Source organism: Corvus moneduloides, chromosome 5, assembly GCF_009650955.1.
Source record: "Corvus moneduloides isolate bCorMon1 chromosome 5, bCorMon1.pri, whole genome shotgun sequence".
Lineage (NCBI taxonomy): Eukaryota > Metazoa > Chordata > Aves > Passeriformes > Corvidae > Corvus > Corvus moneduloides.
Window position 1 is genome coordinate 18,386,841 of NC_045480.1, and position 20,538 is coordinate 18,407,378.

Below are 20,538 nucleotides of genomic sequence, written 5' to 3' on the forward strand. Positions count from 1 at the left end.
CCGCCTCTCTCCCCTCCCACAGTTCTCCCGCCTCCCCTGAGCCAGCGTTACCTAATTTCTACACAAACACGCAGTTTCTATAAGCATCACCTTCAAGCAGCTCTGGCTTTCTGTCTGATCACATCTTGGTTTAGGGGAGCAGAGGTGAAGAGCTACTACTGAGGGGTTCTGCAAGGTAATCAACTTGTTGGATTTTTACTTTTTGTTTGTAATGCCTAACTAGTGGTTAAGTAGATGGACCAAGAAAAAACTCCTGGCAAACTGTCTTGCTGGAATTTGTTGAAGTAGAAAAGCCTCAGTACAAACTCAGAAATAGATTTAAAAACATTTTGGCTTGCTTGCTTCCTGCAGGGAAACAGAGGCAGTTTTTAAGATCAAGATCTAATTTAAAATATATAATCACTAAAATTTTAGTCTTGGGTGCCAGTTGTGCGTGTTTAAATACACACATGCATTCTGATTTAGTTTCAGTTCATACATTAGACAGGTTTAGCACGCAGCAGTCCACTGGGACCATGTCCCAGCTGTTTCACTCAGCTCCCCACCGGCTGTGTGTCTTTCTCTCCAGCCATACTGCTGCAAAATGCCCTGAATTCTTTGTACTTTCCTGTATCTTTTGCAGACTCTAAAATTGCCAAGATGCTTCTGATTCTTTCTCTGGTCACTGGGCTTGCCCTTTCTGCCTCTGGTGTCATGACAGACAAGGAAACTGATCCACGGCAGGAGTCATTGCATGAAATACAGAAACAAGTGAACGACCTCTGGCAGAATTTGCTCTACCCAGTAACACGTGGTAACGACACTGATGGGATGATTTATGCTACTTGTGAAATGAAGCCCAGCTCCAAAATAGATGCTGACAAGCCACAAGTGAGTGGACAAGTCTTATTCAAGCAGCATTACTCATACGGAAGATTGGAAGCCATTTTTTACTTGGATGGGTTTCCATTGGATAACAATCAATCTAGTAGAGCTATACACATCCACGAGCTTGGAGACCTCAGCAATGGCTGTGATTCTACAGGAGGACACTATAACCCTTTCAGAGTGAACCACCCCCGTCACCCAGGAGATTTTGGCAACTTTCTTCCTAAAGAAGGCAAAATCAGAAAATACAAAACAAACCTGTTTGCCACAATCTTTGGTCCATATTCCATCATGGGCAGATCTGTTGTGATCCATGAGCAGGAAGATGACATGGGCAAGGGCAATAATAAGGCCAGTTTGGAAAATGGAAATGCTGGGAAACGTCTGGCTTGCTGTGTGATTGGGATAAGCAACAAGAACTTGTGGGAAGAGAAACTGCCTGAGGTTATGGACAAGAAGAAGAGAGGGCTCAACAAAAGAACATACAGCCAGGCTTAGGTGAAGTCCAAAACACCAGCTACAGCCTGCGCAGCCCAAAGTAACTCAGGCTGTGCCATTGCCCACTAAGATATATGGCTAAAGGATTTCCATTTGCTTGCTCCTGTATGAAATCCGTATCACTTTTGTAGAGCTTTCTTTCTGTAAGCCCATCAATAAAACCAGCATCAACTCAACATTATGAGTGTTTTCTTGAAGAAAAAAGATTCCCTTTTATGCAGTTTGGGAGTTGAATGCATGTAAGAGTGCGGATGGATAGGGTACATGGGCTAAAGTGTGCTGCAAGGACCTCTTAAGGGATCATTAGATACTAAAGGAAAAAAGTAAGAATTTGCCTCTCATTAGACCCTATTCTGTAGTTAGGCACCAACTTGAAAAGCAGAAAGGTCTCTATGCTGTTAATGGTGTTGGGTGTGGTGTTGCAAGACCTTGGTAGTGGACTTCCCCTAGAAATAAGGGAAAGTGCAGAAATTCCTGTGTTGAACTTCAGATCCATTATGTTATTCTACTTGTGTAAGTCTCCAGTTTGTGCTTGTCAGTAACAAAGTTATATACAACAGTTATAATGCTGCTTAGACAATGATGATAAAGTTAGCAGATCAGAGAGAAATATTTTCAAAGCAAAAAAATACTGGGTGTGTTATTTCATACAAAACTGTAGGAAGTAAATCAGCTTAGGCTGGGAAAAGTGACAGTGAAAAGATTTAAATAAGATTATTTTCAGACTTAAAATTCTCACTTAATAAGGCTTTACTTTTTAAATTTAACACATCTCAGTGGGAATATTAAAACACCACCCCATGGCTATCATTCATCTGATACTAAGAAGAGAAAAGGAAACAAGCAGGTAGAATATCAGGAAATGTTTTTATTAAAGATGACAAAATTTATTAATATCGTTTAACCATGTTGTGCTGTTGTGCTGTTAATCCAGGCAGCAACAAAAAAGTGGTTTGCAAATAAATTAAACTGCATAATTTAGAAAGCAAACTACAAAACAGAAGCTGGTAAACAAAATGCTATCTTTTAGAAATGTAGCAGATTTTCAACTTAATCTCAGTTAAGATTTTGAAATACATTCCTGAGCTCATAGGGATCAAAGAACTTCCACTGTCTTTCCTACACAAATTCTCATATGCTTAAAAATAGTCTCACTTAGAAAAGAAGCAGCATTCTAAAAGATGCTTCTTAATCTGTCATTTTCACACACTTATTTTACAAATTCAGTGAACATCGTTTTTCCAATAACCACAACATCATACTTTCAAATGAAGTCCTTCTCACAGATAATGCATGACTTCACTTTCATGTAAGACAACCTCCTTAAAATCAGTTTGTGAAATGCAGCTTCTCCATACTCCTGCCACAAAATTCCCTTCCCAGTTTGCTTCCCCAAAGCCCAACACCAACATGGCTTACATGTCTGGTTGTGATTTCTGCACTGGCAAAGTAGTAGTAAAAGGGAACACAGGTCTTTAAAAAAAAACAAAACAAAACACAAGACAAAAAACACCACCCCTCCAAATCTAAGTTTGTGTTGAATCCACAAAAATCCACTAGTTAAATTTACTGGGAAAAAAATAATCATTGCTATAATAGCTCAACAATATCAATTAAAGCAATATCCGAGGAAGATACTGACAACAATATTTAATTACTTATTACCTAGTGCAGCAACAATGTCTTGCTTTTACAAGTCTCCTTGCTTTGAAGTCTTGTGTTCCTGGGAGAAGGCTAAAAATGTAGCTAGGATACACATTTGCTAGAGCAGAAAGGAGAGGGGCAGTATTGCAGCAGTGGCATCACACTGGAAATGACGTTTTCTGAGATCTGTGTATCTTACTGGACTTTAGCGATTGCAAAGATTTAAGAATGGCATCTAAGAGGGAGAATGGTGTGAGGACAATTACTAAGATGCCCTAATTGTTGGATTGTACATCAGTATGCTCTCACAGAAAAGATATACTGAAAACAATCAGCAAATGAGGCACTAAAAAGCTGGTGATGCAGCAATGCTTCAACCTTACACCATGCTCTTCATTAACTAATAGCATTAACTGGCTGTTAAGGGAGCATGAGAAAAATGCTCATTTGCACATCTCTGGGTCAGGAAAGACGGGACAGGGAAATAGTAAAAGACCCTCAACATTTCTGAGCTCAACTATATGAAATCTTGACCTTCTAACTTGCTTGCCTCCGTTCTGACTGCATTGATATTTAGCTCTGTGCAGGATCAGTCTGTGAAAGACGGAAAAAATACATCTCAAATAAAATGCTACTTCATGTGACATTTAGGCATTAGAGGGAAAAAGTCCTGCGCATTCTCCTGGAGATTTTAGTTCCTACAGCTATTTTTCTTCTGACTGTCACAAAAATGAACAGTAATGCAGTCAGTTGCAATTACTGGGAACAGCTTAACACTCTTTCAAACACTTAAACTCTTCTTGGTTTTTTTTCAGGTAATGAGGAATTTTAACAGTGATCAGGATAACAAAATAAAAACTTTTCACTGCTTCATGTCCCTAATATGCTTAAATATTTATAGAACTTTCATTCCTAAGGACTGCTGCTTAACATTAGTGGAATGCTGCAATGTCCAATTACCCGTAAACACAAAGTAAACATATTTGAGGAGCACTGTAAGTATGGCTTTATATCCTGCAGACAGACACTAAAAGGGTTACACGAATGCACCTGCTAGGGAAAACACATGAGAACAGAGACAAGCCACACTTTTCACCTTCCAACTATCATTGCTTATATTTATATGTAGTAATTTACATACAGCCTTTCTTCTGCTGAATACAAACCCTCCATGGACTCTAACACCTTGATTATGGCAGCACATGCTAGCTCATCTTACACATACAGGAGAGTTTGTCAGTACTGGTAATATAAACTCTCTTTATTCAGTAGCTGACAAGTGGGCTGTAAAAACTTGCAGCTGGCAGTTATTTGTCAAAGAAGTACTCAATCTGGGAGAGATTTTCCTTTTTATTAGTAGTATTTTATTAAATTTGCTTTAATTTTCTCTGATTGGTTTTAAGTTCTAGGAGTGAGAAATGAACATTTACAGACAATTAGGTCCCAAGCCAGCAGAAAAATTGCCTTGACGGCTGCTGGCCCATAGAAGCTTCACAGCTGCAGAGACTATTCCTTATGCTACAAACAGGAAAGGAAAGACCTGCCTCCTCTTCCCCAACAGCTGCTAACTTCAACATTAAGTATTCCCTCGTTGCTGCCTTCCTAGAAGCAGAGTGGCACAGCTCCAGCATCAGGACCAAGCTAGGGAATGACACAGAAGCTCCCTTTTCCCCAGTTATTATAGGAACATTTTTCTGTGATGAAACCTCTTCAAGAGAAGTTTAACAAAGTGGCAACAATGCAAATAATCCCTCTATCATACCATAGACTGGTGAAATGAGGAGGAAAGGAAGAGTTATGCCTAATTCCAAACAATAAGAAAATAAAAAAGACACAGAATTCCTTTAGAAAGGAGAGCACAGATGGGGTAGGCTAAAATCTATCACCCATTAACTAAGCCCAAGGGCCCGTTCCAACTCCTGTAAGAAGAGGAATGCAATTCCAGAAATTGACAGAGCCAAGTAGTTGGTGAGGACATCACTGGTTCTCCTCTTGCTGTTTTCCTTGATTTGGAACAGCATTGCTGTTTCTCACGGTAAGACTTCTGGCTTCTCTGATGGTGTTTCCTTCAGAGCTTCATTAAATTGGGCTCTCAGCATCTGGTGAAATAACTCCCTTCATTTTCATGAGATGAGCTGGGAGAGGAAAGGAAAAATTTTGTCCAGTTGACAAAATATGAAGGTATAAATGTTTGTAATAAGAGAACTATATACACGCAGGGATGATTTTCAGAAACTTCCTGTAAGGGAATAGTGATCTTATTCTAAGGATATACTTACAGTCACTATATGTAAAGAGAAACAGAATACAGTCTGAGAAAGAAGAAAAAGCTTGCAGCCTTAAGATGCTTCTCAATTTATCACTCCAAATTTTTCATCCTTGAGAGACACTTATTACCAATACAATACAGTCTAGCACTAGGACCATACATGTTACAGGAGCCTAGTGATAACAAGATAGATCATTATCACTGGCCTCTTTACTACACTAATGTAAATTACATCAATCCATATAGAAACTTCAAATCATTACAAAAAACCAACATCAATAAACTGCATCACTAATTCTTTCCCCTGGGTAATTTACAATTTTGGTACACTACAGTCAGAACTAACAAAAACTCATCTTTTTTAAAGAATTATTAACACTTCAGTGTAAAATAATCAACCCTACAGCACACTATTTCACTGATCATATCTGCAACAGCACAGACACTGCACAAGGATTACAGTGAGATGCTCAAGGGCCTGGATTTCATACCTCAAGCCAAACTGTTATCCAAATATTCACGGTTTTCAGCAGCATCAGATGGTTTCTTGTTTTCAGATTCAGAAAGCTCCTCAAAGCTGTTATTTGTGTCTGCAGTTGTAAGACTGAGCCCTCCGTGCCTTCCAGCGTCCTCAGTACGCACCACCACATCCATGGTGCTGTTATTTTGATCCCCTCTTTCATTTGGAGTTTCACAATCTCTCTCTGAGGTTTTGTCATTGTCTTTAAGGGCCTCAGTTTCACCTGTTCGTTCATTCTCAGAGTTTGAGGGATCTGTGGGGTCAGATGGATCAGGGCTGGAAAGTGGGAACTCTGCCTCTGATGAATCATTAAGCTCTGCTCCAACTCCCACATTCTGCTCCCTCACAGGAGCGCCTTCTTTTTTCCCTTCCAGTTCTGCAACTGCCAGTTTAATTATCTGACTTCCAAGCTTGTTTATGTCTTCTTCCTCAGAAGGTAGCTGGGGTAATGAAGGGTAAAAATGTTTATTTTGGTTTCTGTTATTTAAGTTTGTTCCCTCTGGAGCCAGGGACTCACTTGCAACAGCATAAGTTTCATCACGTTCTCCCTTCTGTTCTGCTGAAAGAGAAATGGAACAGCAATATACTCGAGTCAGTTGGAGGCATTTGTTAAATATCTGGTCTGAAGAATATTACTACCAGTGCTAGACCACAGAGATGTTTATTTCAATAAGGAATTTTTAAGAGTGCTTCCCTATCCCTCCCAGGCCTATTTCTTAGACAATAAACAATCAACACTAAGTTTCTTGCTGGATCTGGCCCTGTTTTGGATCCTGTCTTTTCCTAATACCAGTAACTTTAAGAGTCAGACAATACCGTACAGTTGCTTGTAGAACAGCAAGGTCAGGCAAACTTTTTCAGAGGAATATCAACTCCAAGCAAGGTACTTAGCTATGGAAATTTTTGGCACGGTTTACCATTAATCCCCCCATCACTACCAGTTTCAGGGGTTAACACGAGCTCCACCTATTTGGAGCTTTTCACAGGCTTTCATCCAATAATGAAGTTTTGTTACTGGTCCTGCAACACATCTCCAAACATAGAAGATTATTTGAATTGAAAATAAGCTTGCGAAGTGAAGTAAGAAAACTTAGGAAATGCCAAAAATAAGTCTGCCTTGAAAGCTTAAAATGACTCTTGTCATGCAGATGTGTTACCTTTTAGTATATAAGAATTTACTCCATTCTCTCACAGGAATCCTGCCTCACACAAGGATGGGACTGCCTGGCTGCAGAGGACCAGCCTACTGTCTCTATCAGACCTGCATAATTTAGAATTTGGAAGGTACTGAGTGAATGAGAGCAGGGTTGCCATGAAGGGAACAGGCACTTTTACTGCTATCAATGAAGCTAGGAATTCAACACTGAAGAGCTGGAATTTAAGTCTGTGGAAAAGGCAGGGATAAATTAACTTTCAAAAGGTGATCACCCACTGGATCTAAGACTCATTATCTAAGAAGTCAGCTGGAAAACTAGGAGCTTGATGTGCAGTACTGCTCTGCTTGTGCTGTACATCAAAGTGCTCCAAATGAGCCAAAATGTATGTACCTCAAACTAGCACTCGAAATTAGCAGGGACTCTGTGTTACTCTTTGCATGCCTCAGTTTCCTCCCTCTTAAAGTAGGATACCTCCAACCTTGCTGCAATGTTCTGAAGATAAATTGTCTCAAAGCACTATATCACCAGAGAAAAGTTCATAGAAGAACAGCACTGTTTTCTTCAGGGAATGCCTGAAACAGCTCCCAGGCAATACAGCAGGGACAAGGCATTCAACAATGGAGCAGAAAAACCCCGAATAGCTGTTCATTAGCAGCTGTGATGCTCAAGCACAATCCATCCCACGACACTATCCGCCCTGTGCATCGGATAAAGTGAGATTTGGTGGCACAAGACAGGCTTTAATTCCTATGATTGTACTCTGTCATTATGCATGTTCACACAGGAACTGCGCAGTAGATCCTACAAACATCCACCATCCAGCTTAACTGAAACAATGATAACAGTACAGATTAAAGGAGGCTTTGATGAGACCAAGGTAAGCAGATAGACTGGATAAAAAAAAGCCTGAAAAAGCCCTCTTACTGTCTACAGATCTAGATAGAGCAACACTTGATGCATTATAAAAAGTTCTGATGAAGAATAAATGTTCATTTAAAAGCTAAAAAGATTTCTTGGGTCAAACAAGCACCAAATATCAGTACTACTCTTTAAAAGACCATAACTGACCAATGTGACATGAGGCCTAATATATAACGATAAGTAAGAATTTCATTTCTATTCTGATTATCAACTGTTTTCACTCAACTGATCATTCAATTAATAGGAAAATAAGAGTGGTTTTGCTTTTATTTCAGTAATACTTTAAACCAAGAGCATACTTGTTTGATGAATGAAGGCAGATGAACACACTCCTATGATGTTCTTTCCAGTTGCCAAGGTCCCCCAGATTTTGGAGGTACATAGTGTATAGATGAAAAACTGCAGTATGCAGCAAGTTCCTAAAGCTCAACAGCAGTTATTCTCTGTGTAGAGCGGTACAAAAGGCACGAGTGTATCATTCTCATACAGATGCCAACTGCAGAGAAGTTGTATGACTTCAAGCACAGGGATATGCCCCACAGCTGAAAACACACTGCTTCCTTTCCAGGCTTTGAAGGCAAGATGGCAGCCTCAAAGATCCTTCAGAAAAAGCATCTGGAGCAGCAGAACAGGTTATTGTTGCTTCACCTACTGCTAGAAACTATGGTATCCCCTGCACAGCTCATCATAAATATGTGCTCATCTCCATCACCAAAAAGTTGGCCCAGTTTAATTATCACAGAGGTAACTTTTGTCTCAGTTTTCACTGCAGGTTATCAGATATATTGGGACACAGACAAGGGAAAACCCAAGCTGTTTGTGCAGGCAGAACAGTAATTTCTTTGCCTACTCCAGTTGAACGACAGAATTTCTGTGATTAACCTTGGTTCTCATTATGGTCATGGGACAGAGGAGGAAAGGAGGAGATGACCTTCTGAGAGCTGATTCTTCCTATGACTGCCACAAGTCTAATCCTTGTCTGTTTTTCCCTATCCAAGGCTGTTCTGCTCTTCTCTTCCCCTGCCTATCTTTCTGCTCCTGCTCTATATCCCTTTATTCTCACTGTGCCCATTTCTCATCCACCTTTCAATATTTTTTAATCACATCTTGCTTTCACTGCCAGCTTTCCGATTCCTCACTCCTGTGCTCTGACCTCTGCTCAGCCACATGAAGGTCCCTTCCCACTCAGACTTCCATTGACTCTGTCAATCCCCATCTACTCTAGTGTTCCCACCACTTGAGAGTCCTGATCTTGGCCTTTCTTTCCTCTCTGCTCCACATTTTGTTCCTGCTAAGTTTACTTTATCTCGAAGGAATGGTGCATACAGAGTTTTACCAGCACTGGTGGCTGTGAATCATTGGTTTGTTTTTAGTAGATAATTTGTAAGTGAATCATGTAGAATGAGGTGGAAACTCCATACTGTTTCCTCAGGCTGGAAACCTTTTCCCTAGATTTCAAATTCCTATAGAGTAAATGCTTGCATATTTGAAAAAAAACCAAAAAAAATTAAAACATAAAAAAGACAAAAAAAGTCCACCAAGAACCCCACGTGGTCATCAGTATTTAACACAAAAAAGAAGTTATTTGGCTGTCTTAAAAAAAAATTCAGCTGACGTAGAAAACACAGCATGGAGAGCTACAGTTTGGCAGTGTTACAACGCAACAGCAACAGGGTCTGATGAGATGTGACAGGCAGATCAGACTGCCTGTCTGATGAGCCTGTAATCACAACTGTAATACCAGCCTCACCTAGGACAAATATGGAAACAAAAAAGCATAATGCCACCGAGTAAATACTTTCAGTAACTGCAGATTTAATTAAAAATCAACAATTAAGTAGGTAAAAGAATGAATATTTATGAGTTATTATTACTCACCAGAGAACTATTCATTAGAGTTTCACTTCTTATTTTTAGCAAAAATATCAGCTGATCAAGATTATAAAAAAGATCAGTCTGGCTGTCACATATTATCAGAAAATGACATGGACTATAAAGTCAAAATTAAGCCACAATCTATTTAGTTTCAGGACTAAAAAATAAATTGTTTATGATGCTTCATGGTTAGCTGAGAAAGATCTAGGCATATCATAATGTTATGCCCATTAAAACCTTATCCAAATGCCAATAAGCAAATATAATAATCCATCTCCCATCCATTATGAAAAACTAAGGAAAAAAACATCAAGGTTATCAGCAATTGTCAAATAAAGTTAAGCTTGACTTTGAAGAGATGTTAACACTTGCTATTGGAGAAGGATTTTTAACAAAACACATGTAAGACAATAAAAAAACCAGTCAATTTCTCTGGGAAAATGAGTTGGGTATTTCAATTTATCTTGTGCAATCAGGAAGCCATTCATCTAGACATCACCTATAATGCAGGAAAGTGCTAAACCAGTTCCACAGACTGCTTCCTACTGTGCATTTTAACTGAAGGGAAAAGTGCAGGAATCCGTTAACTGTAACACAGATGGCATGAATAACTTCTCAGAGTATCAAGTTATCTGGCAGGAAAATTCTTTGAGGTGTAAGACCTGATCCCTAGCCCTGTGCAATCTATTCAATAGTAACTTTTCAGTTGTTTCTTTGCTATTAGTACCGGGACCATCTATCTGTTTTACTTGTGGATGATGTATTCAATCTCTGTGACCACTGAAACTTTGCCTTCTGCTATCCCAGCATGAAAATTTATTACATTTTATTTGGAAAGAAATGAGTGCTCAGCTCTCATCATGTTCTTACATTCCAGGTGCTCACCTTGTACTTCAGTTCTCTGTGGCTTATCAGCGAATGCTAACAATGGTGACCTGGACCGCTGTATCACAGGCAGGGTTGGGTCACTGAATGTTATCGTATCCTTCCCACCTGGAACAATCACAGTGTTAGAGCTGCTAGTTCACCAGTTACAACCATTGTGCACCAATGATATTCAAACATACCCTACAAATTTTTAACAATGTTATTGAAAAGTACAGAACAGGAAAAGCATCACAAATGATCCTTTCACAGCACAGAAAAAAATACTCTGTACTGGAGCCAGAATATGCAAGGCAAAGGCAGAAAAGGTGTATGTTTTTATCTGCAGTACTGAGTAAAGGCCAGATTTTGAAAGACCAGGTGCTGTATGCAGCAAATTGTATTAGCAATTAGTGTACAATTAAAAATATTAACAATCAGATCATACCAAAGTAATGGATCACTTGCATACTATTACCAGCAAGTGTTCAGCAGTAACTCTTTACTCTCTATTACTCTGTCTCATATGATACAAGCAGGTTCATCATTATGTAGCTTTACACTTCAGACTTACATATCATCCTGCAATGCTTCCTTAAAAAAAAACCTAAAAACTTAGCATAACTAAGAGCTGAGGGAGCAAACAAGTACACATTGCTGGGGAACAGGAGAGATTTTAATCTGAAAATTCCAAAAACATTTCTGAACATTTTCATTTTAAACCAAATGGAAAAAGGCAATTTTCCAACTCTTTTGCAGACAAAATAGTACAAGAAACCCTTCATCTGAGGACTCTGCTGTAGATGCTTAGTCTTTACATATTTAAGCAATGCAGAAAGCAACACCTGCAGATCCTTTAGGAAGCCCTCCACTATTCAGGATGCTCATGTTTTTAGCGACTGACACTACCTTAAACCTAGAGTGGAAACGGCAGGAAATGTGCAAGATCAGCTAAGCGTGGTGTTTGTGTGGCCTCCAGAACAAGTGCCAACTGATAAGTAATGGCTGGGGAGGCAGCAAGATACTGCTCTATTTATCTCCATGAGAACCGACATTTATGTAACAACTGCTTCGCCCCTCTAAATCTGTTTGTATGTTTCACCTTAAGGCAACATCCTAAATCCAATCACCCATCCAAGACAAAGACTTTCAAGAGAGCACCAGGTCAGAAGATACCCGAAATAAATCTGACTCTGAGAAAGTTCTGGTGCAAACTAAGGAATAATGAAAGTCAAGCTGTTCCCATGGAGTCTAACTGGACTACTCCAATCCCTAACTCCTTTTAAAGGCACTGGCTGCAAATACCTTGATCCTGAAGGTAGTAATGATGTGTTTATACCCTTGCCATGTTGGGCAATACACTGCAGCAATATGAATGCAATTAATGCTTTTGAAGCATGGATCTTGTCAAACTTTGATCCCCCTGTCAAGTAAGCATCAGAATTCTGCCTTTGCCAGACCGGTAACAAAAACCAGTATTAACTAACAGCAGAGGATAACCCTACCACTATAAGACAAAATTAATTAAAAACATAAAAAAAGGCAAAACAACCAGTATTTCAAAATAAAAAAATCCAACCAGTATTTCAAAATGCAAAAGCTCCTAGATGAATGTACTTTCCTGTAACAGTGAAGGAATTTTGTGTTGGAAGAACTAAATCATACAGGGAACTCGTGGTATGAAAACACCCAACAGATGTTGTGAAAACACCCAACACACAGTCAGAAGCAGCCACATATCCAAAAAGATACAAAAGAATCCAACAGAGGAAGTAAAAAGATGATGAATAAAAAAATTGGGCAGAGGTTTTAATATGAAAGTAGAAAGCAGAGGCTTTTTTATTTATTTAATAAAAAAAGTAAAGCCTGAGCTGAAGTCCCTGAAGATTGCAAGACAAGCTTCAAAATAGATACTTCTTGACTTCCAGCCAGCATTTACACGGTAAACACATTTACTTTCACATTTTTCTCTGAAAACCAGCCTGGTTACAGAAAATAAAGCTAAGCTCAGTATCCACACATCTTAACAATAGATGTGGCCCAAAGAGTCTGATGCATATTTATTTATTACCAGTGATTCACATCCATTCATGAAGGAGGCACATAGGGGTACTGCTGCACTACATTATGTGAATCGTGATCTGAAGCTGGATTACACACAATGAACTTCAACTAGCTGCTGTGTAAGCTCAATTTCATAACTTACATAGCTTCATGTTCCTCTAATGAATTTTTCAAGGACTATAGTGAAAAGTATACAGATCTCAAAAAACATATAAATTTTCAGTAGTAAATTTTTCATTTTCTTCTCCAGGGTTGGGTATTCTCTTATAACCTCTGCTGCACCCTATGCCACTGTAACTGGCTACAGCCACAGCAGCTGCAGAGCCCATTAATTCTGCCTTGCCTCTGCTCCATGCTGATTACTTCAGGGCAAGAGGCAGCACCGAAACTCTCTTATCATCCCACACAGAAAAAGGCTGAGTCATGGTTGGCTCTTTCTTGGACTTTTTCTGTGGAAATCTGGAATTTTCAGGAAATGATAGATTTAAAAATAATACAGAATTACTTATCTGAATGTCTAGTGACATAAAATTGCAAAAAGAATAAGATGGTGTTTATTATGTACTATGATTGAATACATTTAACTTGTGTGCATATTTCAACCACAATGTAGCCAAAACAAAGCAAAGAATTAAATACTTTTGTGAACATCACATTCCCTGCTTCCTTCTCAAGGGAAGTAGGATCATAAGAAGAAATTCAAAAGTCAAATCTATGCCCAAACTTGCTTTCTTTTCAGCAATGAAAACGAATCTCTCAAGAGATTCATTTAACTAAAGCCCATTTCCTAAGCAGGGCAATATAAAATCTGGTAGGCAGAACTTCCACAGAAAATGAATTATGTTACTGATTTCACCTTTTCAAAATCTAAATACGCACTTCCTCTTGATTAGTTCATTCCTGGCTTTCTCAAAAAGTAGATGACAAATATGTCACCTAGCAAAAAACCACAGGCATTCAAGATCTTTCTTCAATAGGATCAAGTATATTAACAGCATTTGGAAGATATTATTATCATGGTGACAGTGGATGTTATAAATGTTATATAAACAATGATGACTAAGTAGGAACATTAACTTCAGATTAAAACCCTGCAATTTATAATGTGCATTTCCTTCACTGCTAGAATGAACATCAGCTTTTATCTGCATTTTTTTTTCCAATGACAAAAAATTCCACTCACAACCAAATAATATCTTTTCACTCTGGATTTAAGACTGACTAGATGAGATACTCTCCGTGTTCTGCTCCTCACCCAAGCCAACATTCAGCTGCAGAATCCATTGTGATATTCCCACACTGTTTGTTCCACACTGCTGTTTTATGGAGCGGAAGCTTTACACGCTCTGAAAACTGGTGACCCACCAGGTGTTGCAATGCTCTTTTTGACCACCTCAAGATTAGAGTGCCCTTGGAAACAAAGTGCACTCTTGATTTAAAAGGCAAGGAAAAAAATCAACAAAACCTCAGGGCTCAACAGGACTCACAATCCAGTGTAAAATTCCTTTAGGAATATTAAAGATCATCCTCTCTTACTATTTCCCTTAATGCAAATGAACTTTCATGTAGAGCAGCCTCTATTTCTCCTGTGATCATCTAACTCATTCGACTGAACATCTTATTCTGCTGGATACAAAAATGTTCAGATGACATTTCCATTTATTTACATGCAATGATAATATTTAACATACTGCTAAGATCAGTTACTAAAAATATACATTAAGCAGAACCTACTCCCAAATCCCACTGAGACATTGTAGCTCAGGCCTTCAGGCAGCAAAAGAAAGGAAGGAAAGAGACAGTTGTTATTGTATAAACATTAATTCGATGTTTTACCTACACAGGTCAATACGGTGCAAGAAGTTCCCATTTCCATTTTTTAAAATACATTTTGCAAACATGAGAAATGCTGCATTTTAATGGAACACTAGTTTTGAAAAACAAAACAAAACAAACAAACCCCTACAGTACCTTGAACTGGTGAGTTTGAGAGACATGTTTGTAGTAATGTACTAAACTGGATTAGCAAGGTCTTAGACAAACATTTCACCTTCATCTCTTGGAGACCATGGGCAGCGACAAATGCACTAAGTACACTACACATTAGGTGACTAACTGTGGAATAATCCATGGAAACAGATTTGGACCTCTGGTTCTGGAAAGAGTCAAGCAGGACTGACAGTGCCCAAACAGGCAAGCTGAAGTGGAAACACACCACATCAGCCCAAACAGCTGAACAGCATAGCTTTGTTACAAGGGCTCTTCAGCCCTGTCAAATGTTTTCTTCTACATGTAAAGGTTAGGTGGAAAAAACAGAGCCGAAAAAGTAGAAGCCTGAACCACTCTCTCCCACTCTTACTAGCACTCATAGGAACCTGTAAACAACAAAGCCTAATGATGCAAACACCACCAACAAAGTAGCATAATTTACAGTGGTTACAAAAGACACTATTAGGTGCAATGGGAAGAAAAAAAGCAAAAAATTAATGTAAATTAAATATTGCACATTTTCCTAACGACGACGTCTATTAGGAAGCAGATTAATCTCCCATTACTTGAGTAATTCAAGACCAAATACAATACTTAAGACACTACAGGGAACAAGCCTCTTCTGGACAGATGGACTAAAAAATTTAGGACCCTTTAAATTTCCAGTTTCTAGGAGTTTATGATTCTACCAAAAAGCATTTTAAAAACACTAAAAAAAAAAAAAAAAAAAAGAGGAAGTTACAAGAAGTACAAAATTAGTAAATAAAATTGGTTGAAAAACATAATGGCCAATAACCTGTGCATAATTTTATGCAATGTTTAAATAAAATAGTTCACTTTTTTTTTTGCCTGCTGTCTATGGAAATAATTTGATTACTTCAATATTTAAACATTTCTTTTTCAGCACTTCTCATGTTATTTTCAACATATATTTGACTTAAGAGTTTACAAAGTCTAGTGATTTTTGCTTTTCACTTAACATTTATTAGATCTTTCTAATTTTGCAAATGTGCTGAATAGAACATTCACAAAATAAGTGTCCTTAAAAAAAATTACAGCCAAATTTCTCTTAAATGCAAACATACCCTTGGAAACAAAATAATGCAAGCTATTCTCTTGAATTTTTACTAACCTGGAAGACTCCATAAGCCAGCGATTTCCAAAGTTCTTAATTTCTTTTCTAGTTCGGCCACTCGATTACCTAGAATTCTTTGGAAAAAGAATAGTTGTTATATCAAGGTAACCAAAGCCCAATTGCTTATATGACTGCAGTTGAATTTTTAAATTGTTACTTAACTAGTGCAGTAAAGCTGTGTACAGTCATCTCTTTTCACTAACAACAATGGACAACCTCCCCCAGAGTTAAAAGAAAATTAAATATATTTGCCTAATCTATCCCATGCTTTAAAAAGCAAAAGGCCTAAGATGTACTGGACATTCAACCTTTGCAGTAAAGACGAAGAAAAGCAACTCACAATATTTCTATCTTCTTGCCTGCAAATACCACTTTACTTTCTTCATAGCTAAAACCAGAAAGTAAAAGCTACAAAGACAAAATATGGAAAACTCAAGACAGCATCTAGATTGATTTTGAAGTTCCAAGACACAATTTTTGCTAGTCCTTTATTCAGGGAGTTTTCTCTATCACTAAAATTGCTTAAAATGGCAAAGAATATTTTTTCTACTACACCTTTTCTTTTTAAGCATTGAACTGCTTTCTACTTAACTAAAAAGCTTCAAGGTCTTTAGTGCCTTTATCACCCACTCTTAGTTTTCACTGCATTTCTTCGGTCATCTCTTCTTTTGTATCTGATTTCATACACAAATACTATTTGCAGTTAGCTCTCCTGCAGGATTTAACTTTTGGTCTTAATTCTCTCCCCGGATCAAATGAGAGATTTCTATCTTGCAAAGAAAGCTCTTTTCTCCAATGAATTTTTGTAAGTGTTTCACAGGCACAGCAAGTCTGCTAGAGTCAAAAGTCTTTAAATAAATCCCAAACAATAATCAGTAGAGTGAGAAACCTAGACAAGGCAGCAATTCTAAACATGACAGCAGAGATTATAGACAGCAAGTTTTACTCATCAAATTACAGCAACAGGATAAGTCAGTTAAATTTGAACTGAATGCTGAGAAGCAGCATATTCCACCCCAGCAGGGCAATAGGATCTTCCCATGCACACCAGAGCTGTGTAATACCGCACTGCGAGCTCTCCAGCAAGGGCTTTATGTGCAGACATTTGAGCACACTGGGAATGTCATTACTGACAAGATGGCAGATTCTGGGAAGGACGTGAAGAATAGCATACCCAGCAAATATCAAAGGGGCTAGAAAAATTGATTAACAAGGACTAAGTATTTTTGAAATCTCTACTGTGAGGGCTTTGCTATGACACAATAAAAGCCTGTAAGTATTTTAAAGACTACAAAAATATCAAGATGAGAGACAGAATGTAAAACAGAAAGAGAAAGCTTATAATAAATATCAAAGAAGGCACTGAGAGCTACAGGGGTGTGTGTCAACTAAAAAGAACAGTCCATCACATTCAAAAGCAGAGGAGAAAAGACATTCTAAAGCAGTTATGTTTATTTCCCCATTGAAACTCAGTAACCCAGTAGGTTAAAAAGGTTAAGATGGATCTACTACTGTCTTCTCCAATTAAAAGCAAAATTATTCAAGTCTAGATTTCACTTTCAGAATGTTTCCATCTGGTATGAGAAGCTCAGCCTTAATAGCTCTATTTTCGTAACCCTGACATCCAGCAATTGCACTCTGCAGTACAACACAACAGCCGACAGCAAAAGGCACAGAGCAGCTTTCAGGAAACTCCGCCTTGCACACTGGGAGCCTATTCCCACTTCCTGCCTAGGGCCTCACCAAGGGTCAGCTAAAGAACATGGAATTCCCCAGGCTTAGAGGGGCAGGGAAAAGAGAGACATGATGTAAGACTTCTTCCACATCATGTTAATTCTGGCAGGGAACTGACAAAACAATATTGATTTGGCTAATGTCACCACAAAGGAGTCAGAAGTTTAGCACTTCCAATCCTTATTTTTCTCGTAAGTAGCTCACCAGTAGTTCCAGGGCAGAAAACAGGGGAAGGATGCTGCCCTCCCTGCCAGCTAGCCATACCACACAAGAAAACTCAACCCTTTGTATCAAGTTATTGCTACTGCTCCTTTTATTCAGGTAATAAAGCAAAGTCACTTTTCTCTTGCTTCTCTTAAATTTTATAATTTATTTATCAGCTGTCTCACACTATTTCTAAAGGTTTTGGAGGGAATATATCCAGATAATACCTACTGAATCCTCAGAAGAGGCACTGAGTTATTTTTTAACCTTTGTTGCAGGTTCTCATATAGAGGGATCATTTTGCATCTAGGAACAATGGTTGGCAATAGCAGAGGGCAATATTTAACCCCACTCCTTTAATTCAGGAAGAGAGCAAAATATATTCAGTGCTGACTATGAGTCTAGTTTGCTTAAAAAACCCCATTATTTCAAGACAGGTATGGGAGAAATAAACCCTAAATAAAGCTGCAACTTCTGTTAGAAATAATTTTTGCAAGATTAAATGCATAAGCTATTCTGAACACAACGTGGTTTATCACATTTCTTGCTTTCCCCTGAGACCTCCAGATAATTTGCCACCTCCACACGTTGTGGGAAGACTGAGCTGTGGTGGCCTGGGTAGGCCTACCCGGGTAGGTATTTTTAAAGGGGCTGCACATGTTGGTAGCATGCAGCTCCCTAATCTCTTTTTTTTATCTCTAGACACAGTAGACCAGATCGTTCAACTAAAATAGAAGGATCATGTCACAGACATAGGGGCTGATAGTTATTTCCGTTGTTCTCTGGTCCTGTCTAATGCAACAAGGGAGCTAGTATAAACCTCCATCCAGGATAAGGTTTTACAGAAATCTGTTGTTCATGTAACAGCAGCAATGCTCCCACCTGACTTCAGAAGCTTCTTTCTGGCTCTCTCGTGCTTTTCAACATACATGGCCATAATCTGAAGGGAGCTGTGGTGATTTACAGCACCTGAGCTCCCTTTGCCTTACTTTAATTTAGATATTGCTACAGAAGACATACACCCTCATACAGATACCATCACCTAAATGCCTGTAAATAGGTCTGTCACAGTCCCATATCTAGCTCTACATGTCACATGGAAATATGTGCTCAAGTTACAGACTGACACAATCATTTTTGTAATTTTGAACATGACTGAACTTGCCCAAGTTAGAAATGTTAAAATTAGTGCAACATGTCTAACCACCAGAGCAGCTTTTACGCTGATCCAACTTGCACAGGTGCTGGCAATTGCAGGAACAAATTGCACTAAAAAGAACACCTAATAAATGGTTTATTGGTGGTAGAATAAAAAAAGGGGGGTTTATCCATTTGCTAAGAGAGTTAGGACCATTTGGTTTTGCATTTATGTAACTGTTTAATCTTGCAACACATTACAGCATACAGAATTAATTTGCAACTGCCTTTTCAAATTAAGCTAACAGGCTTGTAAGGAAAACCACAGGACATTACTTGAAGTTAGCATTACTAGCTACCAACCACCTTGGAAAATGATCTGTTTTCTCCCTAACCGATTCTTTTTTTCTGAAAACTAGGGCTAAAAAAATAAAGGCTGGATTTACCCTACTTGTTCCTGGGCACATACTCCCACAGTTCCTTTTATCATGCCCATCTTTAGAAGAGTAGCAATAATAGTAGTGTGTCTTTTCCAAGAACAAGTGGCAGTGGATGTTTTTAACAAGTGTAACAACAGAAAGTCAACTTCAACAGAATATCCAAATTCTAATCTACATTAAAAAAATCCATTGTCTTGTCATTGCTTCAGTTATTCAGAAAGCAAATCCACCATTCTGCTACTGTAAACTTATACAGTCAACTCTCAATCTGCAAGCAACCCAAGAGGTCTAGACCTTAGAGTAGGTTAACTGTATGGAGGAAAGTAAGTTCATATGGTCTGAAAAATCTCATTTACTGATAGTGAGAGAATCACTACTAGGTCATTCACCTATCAAATATCAAATGCAGAATTTCCTCCATGAAATGAAACAATCACCCCAAAATCTCATCTTTTTTACCCACTAAATCTCGCTTTCTTCAAACAACAATCTGAAATGTGTCCTCCAAACATGCTCTTTGCACAGGGAAAGACTTCTACCTTGTGATTTATGTAAAACGTTTTGTCACTACAATTTTCTCTAGCCTCACATCCTTCTCAACTTCCTATTTTGAATGGAGAAATGTCTTCAACAAAAGAATGCATCATCTACTAGTAGCAGTTTATGAATCAGTCCATTTAACTTGTGTGCTGACCATACTCTCACATTTAACCATCTCCAACAGGTGGGCAGTTTCTTCCCCATTTTCACAAGTCAGCAGACCTTTTACATGGCAAATAAGTGCCCCTATTTATTTGCATCTCAAATAAAGGATGTTTTCCCTTGATGTCCTACCTGCATTTCCCTTTTTCACTTTAAATTTTTATGTCTTAGTGTTCCACTTGTAGTGGTTCCCATTCTTCCTAGCTCCTTAACAGCTTCTTTAATTCACCTAAAGCCAAAAGTGACAAAAAGAATGAGAATACTACATAGGAATGTTTTTGAGGCTCTTCACTCAACTTGATCAGGATTTATCTTTCTTTTCTTTTCCCCCTGAACCATCCTGAACTGTATACACCTCAGCGCCAACCTAACACAGTACTTGAGCTCGAGGCACAAGCTCTGGCGTGCCCCAGGTCAGAGCGAGTCCAGCTGCGTTACTTCTGTGCGTCGCAGAAGTGACTCCGGCATCAGGAAGGGAGCTGCTGGCTGAGCTCGCTAGCTGGCTTCATTGCAGAGGG

General features: G+C 38.6%; 2 protein-coding genes across 6 annotated transcripts in view; one reads left to right on the forward strand and one right to left on the reverse strand.

The window, feature by feature from the left end:
• The first annotated feature begins 29 nt into the window (after positions 1-29).
• On the forward strand, positions 30-1,541 carry SOD3 (superoxide dismutase 3). The gene is made up of 2 exons (XM_032108967.1): positions 30-175; positions 623-1,541. The coding sequence occupies exon 2, from the start codon at positions 640-642 to the stop codon at positions 1,363-1,365; it is 726 nt and encodes a 241-aa protein (XP_031964858.1). The 5' UTR covers positions 30-175; positions 623-639; the 3' UTR covers positions 1,366-1,541.
• Positions 1,542-2,214: 673 nt separating this feature from the next.
• CCDC149 (coiled-coil domain containing 149) overlaps positions 2,215-20,538 on the reverse strand; it is a 52,353-nt gene continuing 34,029 nt past the window's right edge. For 2 of the 5 annotated variants that reach the window (XM_032108962.1, XM_032108966.1), the window contains exons 10-14: positions 15,801-15,877; positions 14,414-14,446; positions 10,637-10,744; positions 5,770-6,357; positions 2,215-5,144 (exon numbers count right to left, since the gene is read on the reverse strand). In XM_032108962.1, coding sequence (XP_031964853.1) covers positions 5,771-6,357; positions 10,637-10,744; positions 14,414-14,446; positions 15,801-15,877 — 805 coding nt within the window. In that variant the 3' untranslated portion in view covers positions 2,215-5,144; position 5,770. The remainder of the gene's footprint in view (positions 5,145-5,769; positions 6,358-10,636; positions 10,745-14,413; positions 14,447-15,800; positions 15,878-20,538) is intronic. The other 3 variants (XM_032108963.1, XM_032108965.1, XM_032108964.1) reach the window with 3 other exon arrangements.